Genomic DNA, 25,621 nt, shown 5'->3' with positions numbered 1-25,621 from the left:
TGAGCTTAGAAATGGGATTTTTGTGGATTTAGGGTAGGTTTTTTGGTTGGGTAGGTTTTTTTCCAGGGGCGCTGCCTAAGCTCAATCTTTGATGCTAAATGCTGGGGTTTTTGCTGCAGGGGACGGGGCAGTGCCGTAACGGTGCAGCGGACCCAAGGTGGCCCCATTCCCCCGGCCCGGGGTCTCAGGGTGGTCTCAGGGGGGCGTGGAGCGGGACTTGCCCCAAAGGAAGATGGCGGCGCACCGTCGCCTCGCCTGCGCGTCGTTTCCGTGCCCGCGGAGGGGCGGGTGCGCCTGCGCAGGCGCAGCAGCCGGGGCGTGTCCGGCGTGGTGACGCAGGACGCGCAGCGCGCGGGCGGGCCGCGCAGGGCGCGTGCGCGGGGCCGGGTGCGGCGGCGGGTGCAGCGGGGCCGGTGCTGCGGGGCTGCGCGCGCCATGTCGGGGCGCTCGGTGCGGGCCGAGACCCGCAGCCGCGCCAAGGATGACATCAAGAAGGTGATGGCAGCCATCGAGCGCGTCCGCAGATGGTGAGGGCGGGCCCGCGGGGGGGAGGGCCCCGCAGCCCGCGCGCAGCCAATCACCGCGCCGCGGGGTGCGACCCCGGGAGTGCGCGCCCAACCAGCGGGCGGGGCGGGGGGGCGGCGGCCAATGGGAGCGGGGCGGGGGGGCGGAAGTGGCCGTGATGGGCGGGTGGTGCGGCCCGTCACAGCGCGGCGGGCGGGGCGATGCTGCGGGCTGCTGAATTGATGCTCCTCTGGGCCAACCGGAACGTGGCGGGGTGGCGGGGTTTGTTGCCACGGTGCCGCAGGCCCGGCTTGGCCTGTCAGCGTTGTGTCTCGCAGGGAGAAAGAAGTGGGTGACGGTGGGCGATACGTCCCTGCGGATATTCAAGTGGGTGCCGGTGGCGGACAGTAAGGAGGTGGGTACCGCGCGTGGAGACGAGCCGGGAGCCACCGCTCACAGCCCAGCCTAGCCCCTTTAACAACTCCCCTTAAGCTGACCCCTGAGCCTCCCCCAGCTCTGCCGAGCCCCCCCAGCCCCACCGACCACCGAAGCCCCCCGAGCCACCTCCAAGCCCCCCAGCTCCGCTGAACGCCTCCAAACCCTCCTGAGTCCCCTCCAGGTCGACTGCTGAGGCCTCCCCGAGCCAGCCACCGAGCCCCTGCTGAGCCCTCCCAGCCCTGCTGAGCACCCTTAAGGCCCCACCGAGCTCCCCCTGCCCTATCGAGGTGCCCCGAGCCCACCCAAGCTCCACCTAGCCCCTTCTGAAGCCCCAGGAGCCCCTGTCAAGGCTTTTTTGGCCCCCCCTCCTTCCCCCCCCCCAGCCCCAACGAGCCCCTTCAGCCGACTTGAGGCCCCCAGAACTACAAAGCCCCTGCTGAGCCCCCTGGGCATCAGCTCCTCCTCTCTTTCCTGATTCCCAGTCTCTTTACAGATGGAGTTTTGCCTCTCACTTAGAAATGTGCCCCCAAAGCCAAGGGAAAAGGCCAGCTTGAGCACATCCCTCTGGGCTTCTGGAGACAGAAAGGGGAATGGCTCCTCTGGAGCAGCCTGTGTTCCTCTGACCTTGTGTTTGTGCTTTTCTTTCTGTCCTCAAGAAAGAGAAATCCAAATCAAGTAGCAGCACCGTCCGAGAGCCCAATGGCTTCCCAGCTGACACCTCTGCCAACTCCTCCCTCCTTCTGGAATTCCAAGGTGGGTCTGGCTGAGCTGCCTTCAGTGTGGGGAGGCTGTACAGCAGCTGGGAGTTGGGCTGATCCACTTCTGGATTGTCCCTGCCCAAACTGTTCATTTTTGTTATCAGAGAGTCTTAACGGGCTGTTTCTGGTATCTTCTGTGGGAAGCTTCACAGCCAACTGAAGGAGTGGGGTTTCCTGCTCCCCCCTTTCCAGTCTCTGCTGGGGAGAGGCCAGTAGCCACCTGCAGCCAAGCTTGCTTTTCCAGCAATTAACCTTCATGGACCTTAGTGTGAAGGGGCAAAGGATGTCCCTGGCCTTGCTCTTGGTCCAGGCGCTGTACAGTCAGGAGAGGTTCCGGCAGCACTGGACTCACTGCTGGAGCAGATTGTACACTTCTGCCCAGCCTCTGCTCTTTGTGTGGCTAAGGAAAATCGGGAGTGTGCTGGCATTTCCAGGAGATGCGGTGAGGTTATGTTGCAGGTCTGCAGTTTGGAAAGGCGTGTGCCAGGCCTGCCTCCTCATTGGGAGACAGGTGCTGAGCACTGATCCTGGTGTTGCTTCACAGAGGAGGAACAAAACCCTGGTACATGGCAGGAGATTCCTGCCCTCGTATGCCCAGGGCCCTCCCAAGCTGCACATGTGCGATTTGGCAGTGCTTATTCTCGTTCCCAGGGCAGGAGCATTCCCTCTCCCATGGCCAGTTGTGTATGTGATTCCCACTGTGTTCTGGAGGGCAGTCCTGTGCCTGACAGCCCTTGGGCTGATGTGGAATAGTGAATTCCCTGTTTGACTCTCTGACTGTGCTCTGCCTTCATGGCAAGACCCCATCTTGCAGTGCTGCCCTCAGCTGCTTGTGCCCCTGGGTCAAGGTGCTCTTCTTCACCAGGTGCTGTTTCTGCAGATGAGAACAGCAACCAGAGCTCCCTGTCTGACGTGTACCAGCTCAAGGTGGACAGCAGCCCCAACTCCAGCCCCAGTCCCCAGCAGAGCGAGTCCATGAGTCCTGCCCACACGTCTGACTTCCGCACAGACGACTCGCAGCCTCCCACCCTGGGGCAGGAGACTCTGGAAGGTGGGTGCTGGGCTGGGAAGGGAGGACGTATATTTATGGGTTCAGGAAAGGCTCTTGCAGGGCTCTTGGTGGTCTGGTGGGTGGACTTGGCACTGCTGGAAGCTGACAGGGCAGTGGGGACTTCTTTTGCTGGACGTTCTGTCCTCACTCAGCACTGAGCTGGGTGCTGGGTCTGCATTTTTGTTGACCCACCTGTTTTCCCCAGAGCCCTCCCTGCCTTCCTCGGAAGTGGCAGATGAGCCTCCCACTCTCACAAAGGAAGAACCAGTCCCCCTTGAGACTCAGGTAAGGGGAGGGGAATTGAAACCACTTCTAAATGTGCCCTTGGCCCTTTTACCCTTGTTGCTGCTCCTTGTAGCAGAAACGTCTTGGTGGATGGACTTGCTCTGCAGTCCCGAAGTGCCCCCTGGGAGCTCCTGGAACCTCCTGGTTTCCTGAGCTATTCCCTGGTTCAGATCAAGTGTTGAAGTGTGAGGGAATGATGTGAGGCTGTGGGAAAGTTAACAATTCTGGCAGGCTCCAGGGCTGGAGTGGGTTCCCGATCCTGGTGCCCTGGGGTCTGTGCACAGGTGACAGCCTGGGGTGTCCCCATGGTGTGTCACAGCCTTGTCTAGGTGTGCATTGCTCAGTGTCACTGCCTGTGACCTCTGGCTCTTGCAGGTAACTGAAGAGGAGGAGGACTCCGGTGCGCCGCCTCTGAAGAGATTTTGTGCTGACCAGAACTCTGTGTGCCACACGGCCTCGGAGAGCTAACCTGCCTGGCCCGGCACCTTCGCCAGCCCCTTGCAGAGCCGCCTGGACCTCCCAGGACCGGCGCTTCCTTCCAGCCTGCCCCTTCCCCAGCGTTGGGGCTCCCACCACTTGCATCCAGTGCGCCCTTCCCTGCCCTGCCCTGCCCTGCCCGACGGATGGGGCTGCTGCCAGTACCTGCAAATTTGCCTCTATTTATTGGCTCCCTCTCTCCCTGCTCCCTGCCCTAGAGCTGGGGGTTCTCCGCTGGGTGGGCTGCATGCGTGGGGGGGTTCTCCACAGGGCTCCCTGCTCTCCATGGTCCTCCATGCATCCCCAGGACACTGGCAGATGCTGTTTGCCTGCTTGTGGCTCCCGTGCCTGCCCTTCCCCTGGGTGCTGGGAACAGGAGAGCCACCTTCCACCTGCTCCAGGTGATGTGTCCACTCGGTTGTGGGAGCAGGTGGTGGTGGGTGTGGGGGGCAGTGAGGGGAGGCCAGCAGGGACCCACTGGGACGCTGTGCAATAAGCTGCTAGTTTAAGCCATTCATGCTGGGAGAGAGGGGAGCGCTTTCCCCTCCCGGAGGGCAGGTACTGGCTGGCCTCGGCTCTGCCACAGGGCACAGCTCCAGCCGCGTGGGTTCTGCAGTCCCCCAGGAGCCGGCAGAGCAGGGGGAGCCGCTGCCCTGTGCTGGGGGTCCTTGTCCCGGCCTAGTTACCCGCTATCCCCGGGACGGGGAAGGAAGCGGCAGGGTAGGAGGGGAAGGAACCCCGGGAAGTGCTCCCGCCCTGGGGCTCTGCCGCCCCCCAATACCCGCTGCCCCCCCCAGCCCCACTCTCCCCCCGCCGCCACTGCATGTCCCGCCGAGTCCGTGATCGAGCCTGGTGAAGCCGAAGGCGCGGCCGCGCGTGGAAGTGGAAAGTTATTTTAGCACTGAATAGAATATTTTTAAAATTAAACTATTTGAAATACAGATGCAGAGCACGATGTCGGCCGGGCAGGGCCGGGTGGCGTGGGGAAGGGCTGTGCGGTGCGGGAAGAGAAGGGAAGGGAAGGCAAGGGAAGTTTCTGCTAAACGGGGCCCGGTGCCGCCACTCGGAGCCGGCCCGGAGCCCGATCCCCCGGGAAGTTCGGTCAGCGCCCGGTCCCGGTTCCCCACCCTCTCCTCCCTGCCGGTGCTCGGCGCTGTCCGGAGCGGGCGGGGGCGGCCCCGAGCCGAGGCGGCAGCAGCGCCCGGCGGGGCCGGCTCGGGGCGGGTGGGAAGGGAGCGCGGGGCGGCCCCTCCGCCCTGTGCAGCGGCTCCCACCGCGGCCGCGGCCCCGGCCCCGGGCTCTGCCCGCTCTGCAGCCGTCCCCGCCCACCCGGGCGGCTCTGCCCGCGGCGCGGGGCTCCTCGTCCGCAGGGGCCGCGGGGGCCGGGAGGAATCGGCCGCGGCTGCGGGGATCGGGGATGTGCTTTGGACGTGACTTCAGGGCAGTGCCAGAGCGCCCCAGCAATTCCCATCATTAACCCGCGGCCTCCGCACCAGCCCGCTCGGACCTGACTGCCCTTGCAATAAATGATTTTCATTTTCACTTTCATTTTCCAATGTTTCCTTTTTTCCCAGGTTTTCTTGGTCCCGATACCGTGCCTGTCCCCTTCTTTGCATGTCCAGTGAAGGGTAACGGAGCTGGGGAATGGTCCGAAGCACGTTTGATAAGGAGCGGCTGAGGAAGCTGGGGGAACTCAGTCTGGAGAAAAGGAGCTCAAGGGGGACCTTCTCGCTCAGCACAACTCCCTGACAGGAGGGTGCAGCAAGGTGGGGGTTGGGCTCTGCTCCCACAGAACAAGGAGTGACATGAGGGGAAACAGTCTCGAGTTGTCCCAGGAGAGGTTTAGGTTGAATACTGGGGAAAAGTTTCTTCAGTGGAAGGGCTGTCCAGCTCTGGCTGCAAGGCCAGTGGTGGAATCACCATCTGTGGAGGGATTTAACAGATGTGTAGATGTGGCACTTGGGGACATGGGTTAGTGGTGGCCTTGGCAGTGCTGTGGGAACAGTTGGACTTGATGGTCTCAAAGGGCTTTCCTAACCCCAACGATTCTCTGATAATCATGAAGTGTTTTTAATAATGTATCCTTTCAGGATCAGGATGGCCAGCCAGGAGGGGCAGCTGCTGATTGATTTGAACACAAGCTATCCTGATGTGATGTAGTTACTGGTTATTGATTGTAGTTAACTCTTTTAGGAAAGAGTTCCAGAAGGAAGAAGTATAGCAATCAGAAAACAGAACAAAAGGTCTTTTCCATAGCAGTGTGTGCATTGCTGAATTCAGGAGGACGAATAGTGAGGATGGAGAGTGAGGACAGGAATTACTGCTTCTGGGAGCATGGCATTTGTGACACTAACATAAGAGACGAGCCTCAGGGTTGCATTGGCAGCAACAAAGGCCTCTGAATACTTTGCATGGATGCAGCAGGGGAGTCACCTGCTGTTTTTTGTTAAAACATGGAGCTGTGGAGCCCGGAACAGGGAGCTGCAGCCACAAAGCTGCACCTCTGCAGCTCGAGCACTGATTTGTTTTATAGGTCCGGCACTTTGGTTTATCCTGTGACTTCCAGAGAAGCCCCTGAATTCCTGAGGAGGAAAGACTCTGCCAAGTGCCGCAATGAGAATGGACTGAGCCCCAAGAGAGCTCAGCTGAGTTTTGATGGGGGAGCAAAAGAGACTCCTCTGAACATCCAGGAGCACAACACCCAAGAGGCCGTGGCCAGGTTTAGAAAGAGAGATGAAGTGCTGTTTGGGGAGGTCCTGGCTTTCACAGAGGCAACACACATTGAATTTAAGGAATACAGTACAAAGAGTACCTTGTAATAAATAAGAAAAAACCTTCCTAAATATGTCTCTGCCTTTGCAAACACTGAGAGTGGATATTTAGTTTTTGGTGTGGATGACGATGGTAAAGTCACCAGAGCCCACACTAACGTGGTGAAAGTAGCCTTAGAACAAACAGTGGCCAATACCATTGGCTCAATGTCTGCCCATCACGTCTGTGGCTCTGGGTCTGGTGTGCAGTTCCAGATACACATCCTGGGTGTTTATGACCAAGCAGGCTTTTCACAGGGCTATGCCCATGCTGTGCACATTGAACTGCCCTGCTGCCCTGTGTTCAGTGGTGACCCTCAATCCTGGATGGTGCTGGGTGTGGGCAGGGAGGAGATTGTGGGGGACTGGGGCCGGGCACTGACCAAAAGACTGAGCATCAGGAAATGGGTGGAGCTCATGACAGCTGCAGACCCAGATAAAACCTTCATTTATGTTAGTGTCAACTTCATTTCTGTATTGTGCTGTGAATGTTCAGGAGGAAAGATCAACTTGTTTTCTGGGTGTTCTCACCAAACCTAGGAAGGGCCCTTTGACCCATGCCCAGCCACAGGAACCGGGATGATGGTGCAGTTACTGGCCTGCAGTGGCACCTCTATCCCTGAACCTGTTCAACAGGACTTCTTGAAGCACTACCAATCATAGAATCATGGAGTGGTTTGGGTTGGAACTCAATTGCCCATGAGATACTGGATTGCCAGGCTTTCCTTCCTCTGGAAAAGGGCCATCATTTGTGGTCAGGCGTCCTGGTCCCAAAGTGGGATTCTGCCTCCTAAATTTGTGAACATTGGAGGATTACTCCCAGATGAAAGCTGCCAGGATCTGCCTGGCCTTGGACTCCCAGGGACTGTGTCTCAACTGCCCCTGAGACAGTGCGTTGCATGGCTTTCCTTCCTGTGGAAAAGAGCTGTCATGCTCCTGGGGCTAAAAGTGGGATTCTGCCTCCTAAAATTGTGAATGTCGGAGGATTGTTACAAGATGAAAGCTGCCAGTAGCTATGGCTCTGGCTGGCTTTGGACTTCTGGGAGCTGCCTCTGAACTGCCCCTGAGACACTGAATTGCTAGGTTAGGTGTAGTTTGTAAGGGGAAATTGTTAGGGCAGTAGTTAGGGTAGTTAAAAATGGTAATTTTTATTTATATATATAAACTTTTATAAAAATTGATTTCCAAATACAACCCTGTATCTACCGTTTTATATGCAGGATCTTAGAGTATAAGAAATTCAAAATTCAAAAAGAAAATCAAGATATTTAGGGTTCGAAAATACAAATGTAACTTTTGTATATGTAAATTAAACAATAAAGGGCTTGAGAACGGGTGAAAAGATGATCTCTATGAAGGCAATAGAAAATAGCTCTGCGTATTCAGAGCTTTTTTGTGTGTCACTCTAAGACAAAGGCTGAGCTCTTGGTTGGCACTTAAATCGCTGCTGCCACCTGGTGATAAGCACGAGATACTGCGCATATACGCTCTTCAATCACTCAGTAGTGTCACCTGCAGACTAAAAGCGGTACTGCAACTAAGAAATGGTGTGGTGGTTTAGCCGTTTGGAAAAACCTTCTGTGACCGGCACAGAGCCTGTGGTTGATAGACAGGTCGTTAGACCAGTTAAATAAGCTGGTAATGCCTCCGTGACGTACCTATTTAAAGACGAGGAAACGCGAGAAGTTCCGTTTTCCTGCTCCCCCGTCGAGGGGTGGCGGGGGAGGGGGCCCCGAGCCCCATCCCGGAGCAGGCCTGGGCCGCCCCCCCCACCCGGCCCTGCGGTTCGGGGCCGGGCTGCCGGGAGAAAACCACCCCGGAGCTGCAAGCAGCCAAGAACAGCCCTGAGCAGCCGCGCAGCCCGAATCTCTGCAGCTGGCGCAGCCCACGCAGGGCCGGTGGGCCTCTCCCCGCAGCCGGTGTGGCTCACGCTGAATCAGAAAAAAAAAAACAACCCATGCAGCCGACAATGAGAGACAGGACAAGTCTTTCCTGATGCAGAGCCCAGACAAGGTCAACTTAGCTGCAACTTAACTGATACCAACTTTCTTCCAAGTCAGAGAGAAAGGAAAAGTGAGATCATGTGAGAAGAGGCCAACATGGCCACGCCACGATCAGTGGGGGAAGGCACAGGAGGCACCCCCAGCACTGGAGCTGAAATTCTCCTTACAAGCTGTGGTGAGGACTATAATACAGTAATTTGTTTCCCCTATAATTAATGAGATGAAGGACATGGGGGATGCAGAAATGCACGTGCAGCTCGTGAAAAGAAGGTGCCATAGCTTATAGATGCCGTGAAAGGCTTTTAGAGATTGAAGAAGATAGCCTTTGCTTTCAGGCTGGAATAGCTCATCCTTTAAAACCCCATGACTGTTATGACCCATGAAGGCAGTGTGGGAAGAGTGCAAGATTCACGGGAGGGATATTTTTCACTGCAGCAGATTCGGGCGGACTGTTGTCACAAAGTTTTGACACCACGCTGGAGAAGTTCGCAGAGAACTATCTTCTGTGGGAAGAATCCCACAGCACAGCAGGAGAAACTCTTTTCCTTAAACATAAAGACTCTTAAGAAGTGAAACACTGACCAAAACCCCATGTTTTTTTCCCTTGTGCAGTTTGGTGGAAAGAGGAAGGTACTGGAAGAGAAAGGTGTTCTGGAAGCTTGCTTTGGTTTCTCATTATTCTTTTCACTTTTGTTATAAACGGAGCCTGGACTTTTTGGGTGAAACAAAAGTCTGCTCGTTTATTTAAAAAGAAAAACCAGGAGCGGAGACTCGAGATAAGCCCGAGTCCCACTCGGCAACCCAGAAAAAAAACAACAGTACGGCGCACAGGGCGTTCCTTGAGACTCAGGTTCCTCAGGAAGACTCCACCGCGCGGGGGCTCAGCCCCCGGGGCTGTTTTATAGTCCCTCTGATGTTATGATTGGTGGAGCTCCGATCCTCCCTCTGGTGGGCTCGTTGCCAGGGTCCTCATTGGTGTTCAGCTCCATCAATCTCTGGGGCGTCGAGTGATTGGTTTGCCCTCTAACCAATAATCCTTCAAGATGTTTACATCATAAATCATTAAGTCATCTTAAGAACATTCCAGAACATTCCCCACTTTTCTGTAGGCCTACCACTCTTCCCCCATTTGGTGTCACCATCTAGCGATCACATAGCAGCATTACACCCGTACACTCGCAATAATAATCAATTTATTAACTGTGTATAACAAGTAACTATTAACTTCTTTTTAACCAAAAGAAAAACTTTTAACCATTTATTATACTTTTGATTCTGTTAGTAATAAATATTCTTTATTCTACTGTATGTTTGAGCGTGTTTTGCCTTGAAGGTTTTCCATTTTCCTCAATAATCCTTATTTCACCTCATAAAAATGAATTTCCCCTTCTCTGCTTAGCTACAGTAGGGGCAAGTAAGTGAATAGGTTTTTTGTGGTGCTGGTGCCTAACCAGTGTCAACCCACGACAAACGGGCATATGTACCATGACTTAAACGACTTGCTGATGCCACCTGCAGCTAAAAACAAGTACTGCAACTAAAAAATGTGGGCACGCACAGTGATCTTTCGGAGTGTTACTGTGGCACTTTCTATGCCTGCCGCAGCCTCCTGCTGGCCCTGGAGCATGCAGGAGCACCAAGCGCAGGACCCAGTTGCAGTGACAGTGGCGGACGAGGGTTGCAGTGAGCCAAAGGAGGAGCAGGGTTGTTGCCGAGTGCCATTGGGTTTGGGCTGCAGCAAGTCACGTGGCAATATGCTCAAGACAGTAGAGGAGCCAAGAATTGGCATCAGTCCACTCTCAAGATGGCGACTGTGACGGGAAGCCATGTGCCATAACACTCAAGATGGTGGACCTGGAACAAACTCATAGTGCCACTCTCAAGATGGCAAGTGTTTACCAGAAATTGCATCATGCCACACTCAAAATGGCAGTCATGGCCAGAAGTACCTACAGATACACTCAAGAGGGCAGCAAGGGCATGCGAGTCAAGCTGTCCTTCCAAAGATGGTGACAGGCCACAAATGCAGTTTGGGAAAGAATGCAAAATTGCATTGTGGTAAGACCTCTCTCCTCAGAAAGGTGTTTTCCAGCCTGCCTGAGCATGACCTTGACCTCGACCTCCTGCTTGCAGTGCAATCTCACCGTGGTGCTTCCTAGGATGGAGACAATAGTGGTAGAGCAGTGGCAATGGAGGAGGGCAGAAGTTAAGGTTAGGGGTTAGGGTTGGCGGGCTAGCCACCAGTGTTCTCAACCAACCAGCTTTAGATCCTGTTAAAATACTAATCCCATCATTTCTTTCCAATTCCCACCCACATTACCGTCTAGTCCCTCTCCTGTATCCCTTCTATCCAGAAATGGTGTTTATCTGCTTCTGTTCCCATTAACCTGTGTCTTCCCACCCATCCAGTGATTATCACATCCTGGTTTGCCCATATTCTTCCTGTATTTCAGAGCGTTTGTTAACCCTTGCTTTTTCCTCCCCCTTTTTTTTTTTTAATTTTCCATAAAGGGATAAATCCAGATAGCATTTGAGGTGAGCAGGAAAAGAAGTTGTTTTTGCAGCAAAAAAATTTTCTTCCTTTCAAATGTACAAAAATATGACGGCTCAAACCCATTTCTTCACAGAATCCTGGAGTGGTTGAGGTTGAAAGGGATGCTGGTGGTCATCCAGTCCCACCTCCCTGGGACCTGAGTGCCCAGGACCATTTCCAGATGACTTTTGGATGTGTCCAAGGATGGAGACTCCACAGCCTGAGCAGTCCATTCCAGTGCTCAGTCACCCTTCTTTTTGTCTGTTTAATATCAGTGAATTTCTGACTTCCCCCCACCTAGGAAAGACGAGAACAGAAGTTTTTGCTAATTTCAAATGAAGCTTTTTTGGAGGAAATTTCAATGCTTTTCGTGGCAAAAATGCAGAATGATTGCAGGCAGTGTTGATGGAGTTGGTCTTATCCCTGGGTGGGCCTCTGCTCCCACCCCATGCAAATCCAAGGATCCTGGAGTACTCAGCAAAAACTGAGCACAGAAAGATATGATTGTCCTTGGGGTAACATTTTAACTAAAGGGTCAGAGAAAGTATCAGCGATGACATGATTTGGTTTATAAGCAATAAAAAGTCTGTAAAAGCAATGGCACAGCCAAGGAGAATCTGCATTAAATATTTTGCATGTTCTGATAAAAAATATCAGGGTCGAGATAGAAACACTCTTAGATCTTTAGATCTTTCCAGGATCTTAACTTGTTTTTTTTTTTTTTTCTCAGGAATCTGAAAGACAAATCCCATGTTCTCCTCTGCCTGGGATATTTGCACTATCAAGCACTGGAATCAGAATTGCTGATGAAAGTATTTTATTGCTGTTTTCATTCCTGTCATGGTGAGACACTTTTTGACCAGATCAGTAAATATTCTGCTTTGCCGTTTCAGTGGATGAGGTGACACAGTGAATCCCAATATCCCTGTTAGCATTCGTCTGCTTTAAATAGCAAATACCCCACAGTTTGGTGTCTCCCAGCTGGGAATAGTCAGTCAGGTGACTTAGCCCAGACAACTCTGACTTTCTGATATCTTCTGGTAGATGTCCAACCCCTCTCCTGGGAGATACCTGTGAAAAAAACTGGAAAATCCAATGCAGGGTGATGGAGGTGGTGAGGGGTCTGTGGCACATCAGGTGGGGGGAGATGAACTTCTTTAATCTGGGGAAGAGGAGAGGAAAAGGGTGAAGGGGGCAATTGTGAGAAACAGGTTAATCATGGGAGAGTCTCTTATTTCCAGATCCTTCAGCAAGGCACATCCAGTGACACTTCTGTGACACTTCCAAGGATCCATGTCTGTTTCCTCATAAACCACATTGGGTTTTAATAGCTCTGGAAGAGTTTTTTATTATTTTGGAAGCTTGTACCAAGTGTGGTGCATATTTGTTGGTGAAAAAGAAATATTTAAGATTAGTCTGAACCCACTGCCTGATCATTTAGCTAAATTCCCCTTGTCTGATACCATTTGGCTTTTTGTGCTGTAAAACTGCTCCTTATCTTTGATCTCTTGTTGACTCAGACATTCAGCAGAGCTCTTGTGATAGCTCTGAATGAAGTCAGCAGATGTGGGTGAGTGAGCACACAAAGGCACAGAGAACAACAGGGACTTGCAGGAATAACAAAGGGTGCCACTCTGGCAATCCATCTGTTAAACAGATTGTTTTTGGGAAGGGCGGAAGGTCTGAACCCTGGTAAGTCAACAGCTGAGATAACTCATCACCAGAGAGAGGGGAATTCACAGAACATCACACAAAGGATTCTCTTCCTGTTGCATTCCAGGAGCAAAATAGATTGTGCCTCGGGAGTGTCCTGCGGTAACTCTGGACATCTCATGCACATTGAAGATGTGACCTAAACTTTGTCATTGCCAGTCAACAAAGGCCTCTGAGGGACATGGAGATGCTTCAAGGGCTGGAGGCCCTCTGGAGCCAGGCTGGGAGAGCTGGGGGTGGTCATCTGGAGAAGGCTCCAGGGAGAGCTCAGAGCCCCTTGTAGTGCCTAAAGGGGCTCCAGAAGAGTTGGAGAGGGACTTTGGACAAGGGCTGGAGTGACAGGACAAGGGGGAATGGCTTCCCACTGCCAGAGGGCAGGGTTAGATGGAATATTGGGAAGGAATCCTTGGCTGTGAGGGTGGTGAGGCCCTGGAACACGGTGCCCAGGGAAGCTGTGGCTGCCCCTGGATCCCTGGAAGTGTCCAAGCCCAGGCTGGATGGGGCTTGGAGCAACCTGGGATAGTGGAAGGTGTCCCTGCCCATGGCAGGGGGTGGGACTGGATGACCTTTAAGGTCTCTCCAATCAACCTCTCTCTTCTCCCTTTCTCCCTGCATAGGTTTATAGGAAACATTCTGAAGTGTAGGGGAAGGGAAGTTCAGGATCCCATTACACTTACTATAGGAAGCTTAGGAGAAGAACCAAAGGTGGAGAAATGGAGGGGTTGATGGAATTTGGAGAGGAACAAACACAGGATAAAAATAAGGCCCAGGGGACAAGAGTGGCCAGGGCCATGTAAAGAGCTCACTGGGTAGCGTGATCCTGATCAACACACTGTGACCTGGCTTCTCATTAACCTCCACTCCTAAATCTTTTCCTGGGTCAGAGACTGTTTATTCCCTCTGAAGGGAAGTCTGAGAGCCCCCCCTCTCCCCCCCAGTGTGGGACTGTAGGCGAACAGCTCGTGTACCAGGGGCCGGATCTGCGTGGGTGTGTGGGGATGTGATTACAGGGAGTGTCCAGCCAGAGGAGCTGACCAGCTTGGTAAGAGCCTTGGGAACCAGGAGTCTGCATGTGCACAAGGATGTGAAAACCAGAGGATTTGACTGCCAGAGGCTCAGAGGGGCCTGGCCAATTGCTGGAAAGATCTTGGAGTCTGGAGAGGCTAATGGGGAAGATCCAGGAGCAGCTACTGGGCTGATGTGCAGCTACTGGAGATACACAGTGTTGCTGAGCCTGGTGGGCCTGTGGCAGCCTTGCCTCTGCTGCGGTCCCAGATTCTGCACCTCCCTATGAGGAGCAGCATCAAAAAAGCTATCAGTTAAATCAGTCAGGGACTGGCATCTCTGAGAGGCACTTGTGGGGTTTGTGAGTACATGATGTCAGGAGACAGCTGGCTTGGAAAAGAGGCTGGACAAATGAATGCAAATAAAACACAAGCCCTGCCTCGAAGAGTTTATGGCAGGAATAATGTTTGTTCTGTGTGAAATAGGGGCAACTGCAGATCCTGGTTCCTGAGGCTGGATCACACAAAACCAACAAAGGGCTGCGTATAAAACACTCTCATTTGAGGTAAAGTTTTATGGGAGGATGTGGGTGTTCAGTCAGGTGGTATCCAGGTTATTGGGGCCTTCTCTCCCACCAGTCTTTCATCTTCTCCTTCATAAAAGTAACAAATCCATTCCAGCAACACTCTGGCAGCTGGGGCTGAGGAATGTTAATGTTTATTGCCTGATAAAGCTCTGCACAGGACTGTGACATCATCTCTGCGTGTTCCAGAAGGTGCCTTCAGCAGCCACTGTCCCCAGGTGGGTCACAGCAGTCAGCACCCCATGGACACCATCCCTCACTGTGGGGATCTTCTGGGAACCCCACTCTGGGAGGGGATGTCCCACACCTGGGTAACAGGTTGTCTCTCCAGAACACAAGTCAGGGGAGGATCAGAAAAGCCTCCAGCTAGCAAATGAGCCTTGGGAGAGAGAAAATCCCTGGACTGGTGACAGAAGTACCTGAGGCAGAGGAAAGTCAAGGAAGAGATTTGTACAGGGAGGTTATAGATTGGAGTGTGGGGAGGGACACGCATTGACCTCTGCTCTGTGACCAGTGGCAGGACCCAGGGAACAGCTGGCGCTGTGTTAGGGGAAAAGGTTCTTCCCCCAGAGTGTGGTCAGGTACTGAACAGGCTCCCCAGGAAATGGTCACGGCACCAAGGCTGCCAGAGCTCCAGGAGCATTTGGACAACGCTCTGAGGCACAGGGTGGGATTGTTGGGGTGTCTGTGCAGGGCCAGGAGTTGGACTGGGTGAGAAGGGCAGCAAGGCTGGTGAAGGGTCTGGAACACAAGCCCTGCGAAGAGCAGCTGAGGGAACTGGGTTTGTTTAGCCTGGAGAAGAAAAGGCTCAGGGGTGACCTTATCACTCTACAACTACCTGAAAGGAGGCTGTAGCCAGGTGGGGGTCAGTCTCTTCTCCCAGGCAACAGGATTGGAAGGGACCATAAAGACCATCTCATTCCAGCCCCTGCCATGGACTCGGATCCACTGGTCTGACTCCGGAGCTCATGTTTGGAATGTGCAGCTCTGTGGGTGGGTCTTGCTTTGTTGGTTCAGCGCATTAGGAGTGAAAGGGGAGAAATAGAAGGTGCAAGTGCCACCAGGAGACACTGGAGATGTGTCTTTGTGAAACCAGAGTAGCTTGCACAGCTGGGCCACAGATCTATTGATCCCGACAGATCTATAGTGAGCTACACATCAATTGATCCAAGCAGATTCACAGTGAGGTACAGATCTATTGATCCAGACAGATTTATAATGAGTTACAGATATACTGATTCACATTTAGTGACCTACAGATCTATTGATGCAGATGCATGGTGATCTACAGATATATCTACTAATAAATCTGCGTGGTCTATTGATCCCCACAGATTTACATTGAACTACAGATTTACATTTTCTTCCAAAGCAGAAGTGATTCTTTCCAGGTCATTCCTGGCAGGTGCTTGTCTGACTCATCCTTAAGGCCCTACAAACAAGGGAAATTCCCCAATTTCCTCATAAATGTCCAAAACATCACCATATCTGTTATTTAAACTTTACCTCTTTGAATCAACCCTTTGCTGCAGTTCATCGAATGGGTGGGTTGGAAGGGACACCTTAAAAGTCATCTCATTCCACCCCCTGCTACGGGCAGAGACACCTTCCACTGTCCCAGGTTGCTCCAAGCCCCATTCAACCTGGGTTTGGATACTTCCAGGGATGGGGCAGCCACAGCTTCCCTGGGCAGCCTATGCCAGGGCCTCACCACCTTCTCGGGGAACATACCTAAATCTAATCCTACTCTCTTTTAGTTTAAAACAATTTCTTTCCCAGTACTCAATAAATCAGATTTCTTCGGGGGGGGAAGAAAAGAAGGTTTTTCCACTACCAGCAATATGGAAGAGTAGCAACCAGCTTAATGGCAAACTACTGCCAAAAGCAGAGGGGCAGCCTTCAATTTGTAGATATATTTTACTGATTCTGACCTTGTACAAAAGGACTATATTTTAAACACTGAAGCCGTCAATATATTTTAAAGGATCGTACAAAAATGTCAACATATTTTCGGCTTTTTTTTTTTCCCCCCCTTTTTTAAACCAAAGCAGGGTTTGGTTTGGATTTAAACCCTGCCCTGCGGCGGCTGAAACATCGCGGTGTCGTACTGGTGACGCTGCCCGCCAGCCACACACAAGCGAGATCTTAATAAAAACCCACAAAACGAGCACATTGTAACAAACCATAAACAAATGCGAGAGCAGCCAAGTTTTCCGTGCTAAGGCTCGGGAAAACTCAGCGAAGGAGGATTACTCCGGAGCGCCTGGAGCGGGGCTTTCTGCCCTCCCTGACCTCCAGAGCGGACACGCACTTCCCGCTCCGGCCTCTCCCCGACCGCTCCGCGCCCGGGCGGGCTCAGGGCACGGCCAAGCCGCGGGGCTCCCACCGCCGGGCAGCACTGCCCACACAGCGCAGCGGGACACGCCTGGCAGCGCCCGCTCCGTCGCGCCTGGCACCCGAGCCCGTACGAACCATTCCCCCCCCCCCAACCCCCGTCCCGGTGCCGCGGTACCGCCCCGCTCACCGTCCGCCCGCCCCGCCCGGGGCCGCGGAGCCGGCGGGATCCGCTTCCTCCGGCCCCGCGTCCTTCCGCACTGCGCCGCCCGCCCCGGAAGGGAGGGGACGGGGGCGGGCACTGGGGCCGCGGTGGGACGGAGCTGTGGTTCAAACAAACAGAGCCGTGCGTTGAACACGGGGATCCCCAAGCCCCGGTGCGGGATGATTACGAGGAGCAAAACCCAAGGGACAGGCTCAGGAACAGCCGTGCAGACTGAGCCACCACTGAGTCAGCGCGCTGGGCAAAGGACTGCGATACTCACAGTCTCGGGTCGCGTGGGGGCACAGAATCCCGGCTAAAGCCGGCCTCTTCCCGACAACAGTCATGGAATAGAACCGTGGAATATCCCGAGATGGGAGGTACCCACAAGGATCATCGAGTCCAACTCCTGGCCCTGCACAAACACTCCAACAAATCCACCCTGTGCACCCCGAGAGTGCTGTCCAAACGCTCCTGGAGCTCGGGCAGCCTTGGGGCCGTGACCGCTCCCCGGGGAGCCTGTTCAGTACCCCACCACCGTCTGTGGGAAGAGCCTTTCCTTGATATTCAATCTAAACCTCCCCTGGCACAGCTCCAGCTGTTCCATCGGGTCCTATCACTGGTCACTTAGAGCAGAGATCAGAGCTGCCCCTCGGGAGGAAGTTGCAGACCCTAAAGAGTTCTCTGCTCAATCTCTTACCCACCTGAACAAGCCCAGTACCCTGAACCGCTCCTGTGGCTCAGCATGGTCTTAGCGAAGAGTGCGAAGTTTCGGACGCAGACTCCACAGCTGCCCGAGCCAAGAGGATTTTTCCCCATCACTCACTCAGGACAGCTCATTCCTGGCGCAGCTGCCCCTGGCACGGCAGGAACAGGACAGCCAAAGGAGAGCGACCCCCACGTTCTGCGCCTCGGGGCGCGCTCTGGCGGACACGGGGGAGGGCAGGGGAGGAACCGCAGCCCCCGGTGCTGCACCTGTCCCGGGACCCCGCCCCTGCGGGTACCGCCCGCAGCTCCCGCTCCATCGTCCCCACAGTTCCACCACTTCTGTTTCAGGGGCAGAATATGGGCTGTGTAAGGGAACGAACAACAAACAGGACCGTTCTCCACCTCACGCCCCGCTCCAAGGTGCAGCAGCTCCAGATGTGGCCAGCTGCTTTCAGAGGGTTACCCGGGGACACCTGTGCAGGGAGCTGCTAGTCCAGAGAGGCCAATGGGGATATCCCAAGCGTCCCTCCAGGAACGATAGTTGGAGCATCCAGCAGGGGCTGGGGAGCAGCCAGATGCATCTGGGCACGGAGCATTGCTTCAAGAAAATGCCGAGGGAAAAGCCCTCGTGCCAAGGGGCAGCACCTGAGCTGGTGGGGCAGCATGTGGGGTGCCAGGGGGAAACTTTCACCTTTCTCCTTTCATTCTGTCAGTCCCTTCACAGTGCCGCCAGACAAGAGAGGGGTTATTAGGAGAAAAGGGGCTTAAATTCAGGGGGAAGAATTCCTTTTCCATAATTGTCTGTGTTCAAATTGATGCAGAATGCCCTTGCCTTACAATTTCAATGCTATCAGTTAAAGGAAACCCTGCCTTTTCTATGCTTTTAGGGAATGGACTGACAGGGAATCCCCATTTTCCATTGTTTTACAGTTTAAATAGAAGGGGAAAACTTTGAAAATACTATTTTATGGGTTTAAATTATGGCTAACTCTCCCATCTTCATCATCCTAAGGTTTAAATTGAGGGGGAAGCTCAGTTGTCCTTCCTTTTTAAGGGTTTAATTGAGGAGAAAATCCCCCTTTTCCCATCATTTGAGAAATTTAAAGTGAGAAAAATCCCTCTTTTCCCAATATTTTAGGGGATTAAATTAAAGAGGAGAAGCCATTTATTTGCTATTGTATTGGTTCAAAGGGAGGCAAACACCTACTGTAACCTCCTTTTAAGGGGTTCAGTTGAAGGAATCTCTCCTCTTTTCAGCATTTTAAGGGTTTAAATCTGCATTTCAGGGTTGCTTTTACCTGGGCCCTGGTACCAAATACCTTGTACAGGAGCAAGCCCAGCACATACAGAACCCTAATACCACCCAAGAGTCTATTAATTTTTTCTTATTTTTATTTATAATGTATACAGCCCTAATTAGAGATCTCAATGAGAGTTACATCATTCATACAATTACTATTCTTCTCTACCCTACTTAGTCACATGTGGAATACTACTTATTAATCACTAAGGAATATTTATCCAAGTTAGGAACAAATTATCCAAGTTATCTAGCTGTGCTGCCAAAACACAATGTTTTATTTCTTACCGGTTTTCTGCCCTTTTGCTTGATGTTGTTGAAGCAAAAAAGAAAGTGTCATCATTTCCCTGAAGAGTTTTCTTCTCTATTGAGCCCTTTACTCATCTCGAATTTAAGTCAGAGGAGCCAAATGACCACTGCTCCTCCAAGAGCTTTTATACCTTGCGGTATTTGCCTCCTCCCTTTTCCCGGGCATTGTGGGATCGAGAGGCGGGCCCGGCCAGAGCTATATCAACCCCAGCCTTTGGCAAAGGGCTTCATTCTCTCCCTGGGATTGAAGAGGGCAAGAGGTCTTCTCTTATTTCAATGATGGGGCTCTTTCTGTTTATCTCAGCTTGTTTTCAGTAGCTACTTTTGGCCTCTAAAGCAACAGAGGCTTTGAAGACACCACAAAGAAGATAGCATTGAATACAAGGAGTATTTAAGTTCACAGTTTTGGCTTGTGTGTTTAGGGGTGGTAAGGTGGTTTTATAATTTCTGTTTGTTTTTTTTTTTTTTTTTTTTTTTGATTTTTTGGGGTTTTCTTTTTTTTTTTTTTTTTTTTTTTTTTAGGAGCAGTGCACGTTACTGCAATTCTGGCTTGTGTCAAGTATGGCACTTCAAATTTTTTTCAGCAGATTCATTGTCTCACAAAAGGGACCTACCTAGTGTCAAAGATGATGTCTGATATCGAGGCTTCTGATAGGTAATTTGAGGATTGTCCCTGGGAGAGGGAGGGGGAGCAGGGTACCAGGTTAGGAGTTACTGTGGAGGTGGTTTTTGAAAGCAGCGCAGTGGGAAATGGCAGTCATTCAGGCGCCCCTTAAGGTTTTTCCACAACCACAGCAGCTGCATTTACATGTCTTATGGCATGCAAATGCATCCACTGCACTCACAGAAATGCTTCGTAACTTTGTCTCTCGCTAATGCAGGTGCCCATCATAATAACAGCCACAGCCTTGACTAGGGATGAAGCTGCAGACTCAAGGACCTAGGTGCACTTAGGAGAGGGCGAGTGGCCAACTTGTTGGGATTTGGCCCATGTGCCACTAAACCCATTCTTTGATTTTGGCTTTTTTTTTATCTAAGAGGCTAACCAGCAGTTACGGGGCCGGCTGAGGCAGACTCATTCCATGTTCAGTGTGGATTCATGTTGCCAGTCATCCAAAAGATGAGTCAGGGGCCATGGCCCGGAGCTGGGCCGACAGCAGGGTAGCGGGTTGGAGATTCCCGGGAGAGATTTAAAAATTAGCAGAGGGGAAAGGGATGTCCTCTAAGGGGCCTCTTAGGACAGGTAAAGGGAGAGGCTCTACTTATGATTGCAACCCTAGGGTGTGCAGAGCAGTTCCCTGGTGTCTTGTGCTGTCTAGCATGCTTTTGGGATCCCTTGGATCAGATATCTTTGCCTTTTCCCCTGGAGGGCCTTATTGTGAGTGTCGGCCATCATCTCTAGATTCTCAAAAGTTCACACTTTTTGGCACAATGCCAATATAGTTTGTTCTCTTACTGGCGGGCTTGGCCATGTCTTGGAATCGCATCTCAGAAGCGTCGAGTCGGATGCCTTTTGAGGCCTTGTTCCTGGCTCTATTGCCATCCATCCTTTGCAGCCGTGAGCTGTAGTGTCCTGGGGCTTGTAAGGATATGGGGAGCATTCTGAACGTCACATTGTCTTGCAGTCATCTTGATCATCGTGACTGACGTTCTTATAACAGGTCACTCTGTTACAATCTTGTACTCTGCTCCTTAGAGCCTCCTGCATTCACGTTGCTATGCCTTCGGTTGTCTCTTTTGGCATTGTCTCGGTCCTTGCTGTCATTCTTCTCCCCGAGAGTTTTTTTAATCATTCTTGTGTCATGCTGTTTGTGGCATAATGTGTTGTTTGTGTTTAGCCTGGAACTGCTCCGCCCTGTGGAATAGAGCGGGGGAGTAGGAGGAATAGAAAGAAGACTTTACAGGTAAGCTTTAGCTTTGCTTAGCCACCCGAGTCACACTTTGGACGGAGCAACTGTGCCGGTTTGGCGAGAGCGGTATGGCGGCGTCTCGCAGTTTTCTAGCTATTCATCTTATAGCACGCTGTTGTTGGATCCTAGGTGGTTTGCTTTGACAAATGAGAACTTGGGAAAGGTTAAGCTTTCCCTGTGTCTGAGTGACTTTGACAAATAATTTTTTTCGCAGAGGCAGAGGGATAGGATGTAAACCCAATAGGAACGGAGGAGGCCAGGAGAGCACGGTGAGGAGGTGGGTCGGCACCTGAGCTCCAGCAATGGCCTGACTTTCGGCTCCATGTTTACCTCATAGTTCGGCTCTTCGTTTCATTTTGAAGACACGAAGCGCTCGGCACCTGGGAGACCGTGAGCTAGCCGAGTACCGGAGACCGAGATAACTATTGATTCCTGCACAGAACTAGATGCTACCAGAGATGTTGTATTAGTGATAAAACTGTAAGCATCCTTTGTTTTTTTGTGTTTTACAGGTGGTCCGCAGCATTCAAATCACTATTCCAATATGATAGAGACCCTTGCAGAAAGAGGTCACGGTCAAGTGGTCTCAGATGAAAACTACCACGCTAATGTGACACTTTTGGACCCTATGTGGGTATGTGCCTTTCCTTTTTGTTTTGCCCCTTCTCGCCCGGGAAGGTCGGTCGTCGTTCGGCTTTTCAGGGGAGGTGTAAACAGTGGCTATGTTACAGCATTGTTCCTTGTCTTTATTTTTAGGAAGTAAAGCCGGATAGCAGCAGTCACGGTCGATGGAGCAAGGTGAGCCGTGACCGGTAGACTGATTCCTTGAGTGCCAAATTCTGGTAAAGCTCTAGGCATCCATTGTCATTTGTGTGTTTTAGGGGGTTCTCTTTATTATGCTGAGCCCCCTCTCCAACAGATCCGGTTCGCCACCCTCGTGAGCCCTCTGGAAGTATTATGGGACTCTGCGATGAAGCCTTTACCTTTTTCATTCGAAGGTGCTGTCTGGGTAGCCTTCGGCAATGGCTGAGGAGTTGTGGTGAGTTGGGGAGGGAGGAGGAACCAGGGTCTGCTCAAGTTTCAGCAGTGCCGCATCACCTCGTCTCCTCTTAACTCAGGTATACCCTACGATGACTGTGTCAGCCTTGGGGCGTGGCAAAAGTGTGTGGCCCGAGGACCCCGGCCTTCTTAGGAGATGGTGCGTAGTGAAATTGTTGGGGTTTGGCTAATGTGCCACAAAGTTCCTGTGCTGATGCTTGGTTTTCTTTATTGTAGCTGACTAAGTGACAACAGCCTGGCAATGGCAGGAGCTTCCCGCATGGTGATGCGGCCTTCTTTTGCACCCGAGGCAGATTGACATCCCCAGACATCCAAGAGATAAGTCGAGGCCTGCGACCCACAGAGGGGGTGAAAGCGGGGTGTCGAGTTGGGACTCACCGGGAGGTATTTTTGAGTCAGATTTGGAGGTGGGGATACCCAAGAAGGGGCCCCTTAGGCCCCAGAAAAGGGAAAGTCTTGCTTTTGATCACAATGCCGAGGTGCGCAGGGCAGAGCAGTCCTGGTGCATGTCACTAGTCTATTGTGCGTTCTCTGTCTTTTGTGCATCTTGTGTCGCAGGTCTTTTGCCTTAGCCCTTTGAGATGCTTATCGCAAACGCTGGGCATTATTCTTAGCATCTCTGTTCTTGGTGTTCCTCAGTGCGGTGCCGATACCATTGATCCTTTGACTCGTCAGCTTGGAGGTGCATCAGCATCACGTCTCTCTTCAGCGACATTGAGTCGGGTGTCTTTTCAGGTCTTGTTCTGAGCTGCATTGACAGCTGTGCACTGCAACGATCCATTATAGGGCATGAGGACTTGTAAGAATGCGAAGATAGCTAGAGGATTCCACCCGTCCAATTCTTGGGCATCCATCTTTGCAGTTCTTGGAATAAGTCCTTCTGTTATCATCCTCTTCTGCCAGGGTTCTTGCAGCCTCCTTGGCTCACCGTCGGTCTTGCCTAGGTCATCTCATTCCTCATTTGCTCGGTCCTTGTGATCATCTAGCCCAGAGTTTTCTCTCTTTTTGTTGGGTCCCCTCATTTGTGATCTCCCGTGTCATGGGTGCCTGCATGGGTTTGGCTTGGAGCTGCTCTGCCCTGCTGCACACTCTGGCTTATGGGTATGATAGGACAGGGCCTGGGGACTTGAAATTTGTAGTGTAGGGTGTAGTTTGGCCTCTAGATGGTATTCCTAGATTGACACAGGATGGCTGGAGCTGTTCTCATGCAGCACTTTGACTTTTGTCATCACTTTCTTTCAGATGCAGACAGATTAAATCTGTGGCAGAGCGCCCCATACCGGGTGAGGGGGTTCCTGCAGGAAGGTCAGTCACTGTTTGTCTTTGTAGGGCAAGCATAAATGGTGGCTATGTTACAGCATTGTTCTTTGTCTTTATTTTTAGGTAGTAAAGCCGGATATTGATGTTTAAGGTTGATGGAGTGACGTAAAAGGTGACTGGTGGACAGAAGGAGTTGGTATTGCTCCAGTATCAATGTCTGGTTCAGCTCTAAGCATCCATTGTTGTTTGTTCCTTTTCAGCGGTCCACTCACAAGATGTCCCGGCCCAGAATGCCAGAGGCCAGGTGGGTGCAAGCTTAAGGTATCGGTGTGGCATACTTCAGTCGGAGTGGGGAGGTTGTGATTTCAGTCTCTCTGCATGTTTTTTTGCTTTGTTTCTTTGCAGGTGCTGCCGCCGCCCTAGGCGTGCCAAGGAACAGAGGCGAGCAGGCAAGTTGGCATTAAGGTGGGGCGACTAATAGGCGGGCGGTATGTGGCGGCGTGCCAAGCTTGTACCTTTTCACTTTGCAGGTCTTCTCCAGGCCACCTCCAGAGTCGGATGATTTGAGGTGCTCTGGGGCAGCAGTGTAGAGGTGCCCTGGGGATTAATCTTCTGGAGGGCGATAGTCACGTTTTCTGTTTTGTTGTCTTAGGTACCATGAGCCGGTGTGGAGCCGAAGTTTGGAAACGGCCGGTAAGCGATGAGCCTCGGCAGTTACAAGGGAGGGGGGCGTTGCAGAAGGGGTCACTTTTGGGACGTCTCATCGCAGTCTGAAGTTTCTTTCTGAATTTTCGCAGCCTCCAAAGCGGACTACAGGGAATGTACCGATGTCCACAGCGCCCACGTGTTCTTTTCTGTCGAGGATGGATTTTGTCCACTCATCTCTGAAAGCTAAGTGTTGGGACTTGTGGTCTGGAGAAGGGAAAAACCTTTGGAATCACAGGAGGCAATTTGAAGTTAGCTTAGAGGAGAGGGCTGTAGTGGGCGGGGCCCCTTGGAAGTAAAGGGAGAAGGTTTCTCCTCAGCATCACCCGACCCTTTGCCGGGCAGAGCAGTTCCATACCCACGTTTTTGTGAGCTTTGTGTCATCTGCCCTCTTTGAGTCTCAATGTCATTGCAGATCCTTTCACCCGAGGAGCCCACCTTTGGGGTCCAGAGCGGTCACCCGGCAGTCATCGCCTCCTTCTCTAGGCCTACTGAGCTTCTTGAGCATCCTCTTAACAGCTTTGGCACTAACTTCTTGTAAGGAGTTGTTTCACCATCACGTGCTATTGCCGTAGAGCCTTCTTTCCTTTGGCATCATTCGCTTTCTGGGTCATCTTGCAGCAGGAATCTTGGGTCCATCAGGTGAAACTGCTGGGCAGTTTTAACTTCTCTCTGTGTTATGTAGTTTGTGTCTGTTGTGTAGTTTGTGTCCATCCTCTTCTGTGTCATAGGGCCTTGTTATGTCTTAATGCTTTATCGGCATTGTTCTGGGCCGTATCAGCAGCGGGGGGTCTCTGCTCGCCTACTTTCCCAGATCGGGCTTATTCCAGCATCTTTAACATTTTTACTTTTTGAGACCAGAGGAAGTACAGGAGATGTTCTCATCCATCTTCCTTCTCACTTTTGGTAGTGCCTTCTGTTCATGTCCTATTCCCTTGGACTTCTATACGGAGCGTATTAGACCCTCCTCACATGACCACGGTAGTTCCGTAGGTTCCGTCGCCTTAAAGCGTATCGGGCTCGAGAATTAATCTTCTGGAGAGTTATCTCAAGCCCTCTCGTCATCTTTGCTTATATTCGGCGCACCACCTTGTCCATGAGCTATTTACGGTTGGAGCTGCCCTGCCCCGGCAAGGTCACGGTTAAGAAGAACAGTTTAAAAAACTTAAAGGTTCATATCTTTTCTATGGGATTTTGGGTAGAAAATTTATGGGCCCAGCATGGGGATAACTCCTAGCCCTCGGCCCCTCACTGACTGCCTCACATCGTCTCGCAGGTCTCCAAGGCGGCTTTGGCTCTCCACAGCCACAGACGCTACCGATTTTCCCAGAATCTACCATTTGATGTTGAGGAGCAGCAGCTGGAAGATGTGCTGAAGCATCTTCATCAGTAGAGTGTTTTGAGGAAGGGCTGCAGTCAGTGTGTAAACTGAAGAGTGTGAGCATGTGTGACTGTCTGTGTCTGTCTGTGAGAGTTTGTCTGTCTGTGTGCTTGTGTCTGCCTGTGAGTGTGTGCGTGGAATGGTTCTAACGTTGTGTGTGTGATTTTTGCCTTTCAGTTTTTTCACCACATTTTTAAATTTGGAATTAAAAAAATCCCAGCTGGGTTGTTCTGGTTTATTTTCCCCTGCGCCTGGGCTTTTTTCCTTCGGTCCCGGCCTGTCTGCGCGGCGAC

The 25,621-nt window shown here is 52.0% G+C and overlaps 2 protein-coding genes across 2 annotated transcripts; both read left to right on the top strand.

Moving 5' to 3' along the window:
* The first annotated feature begins 435 nt into the window (after positions 1 to 435).
* BCL7B (BAF chromatin remodeling complex subunit BCL7B) lies at positions 436 to 4,456 on the top strand. Its single transcript, XM_039563161.1, has 7 exons — positions 436 to 450; positions 506 to 527; positions 843 to 919; positions 1,599 to 1,695; positions 2,566 to 2,751; positions 2,957 to 3,036; positions 3,412 to 4,456. The coding sequence occupies exons 1-7, from the start codon at positions 436 to 438 to the stop codon at positions 3,502 to 3,504; spliced, it is 570 nt and encodes a 189-aa protein (XP_039419095.1). The 3' UTR covers positions 3,505 to 4,456.
* A 1,006-nt stretch (positions 4,457 to 5,462) lies between these two features.
* LOC104695814 (schlafen family member 12-like) lies at positions 5,463 to 9,634 on the top strand. Its single transcript, XM_039562922.1, is given in 2 exon segments — positions 5,463 to 5,669; positions 6,047 to 9,634. Coding segments are annotated over 2 exon segments (897 nt in total). The 5' UTR covers positions 5,463 to 5,589; the 3' UTR covers positions 6,864 to 9,634.
* The last annotated feature ends 15,987 nt before the right edge of the window (positions 9,635 to 25,621 follow it).

The sequence above is a fragment of the Corvus cornix genome, chromosome 19 (assembly GCF_000738735.6).
Source record: "Corvus cornix cornix isolate S_Up_H32 chromosome 19, ASM73873v5, whole genome shotgun sequence".
NCBI lineage: Eukaryota > Metazoa > Chordata > Aves > Passeriformes > Corvidae > Corvus > Corvus cornix.
Note: the sequence above shows the minus strand (reverse complement) of the source record. Positions and strands in the feature narration are given on the sequence as shown.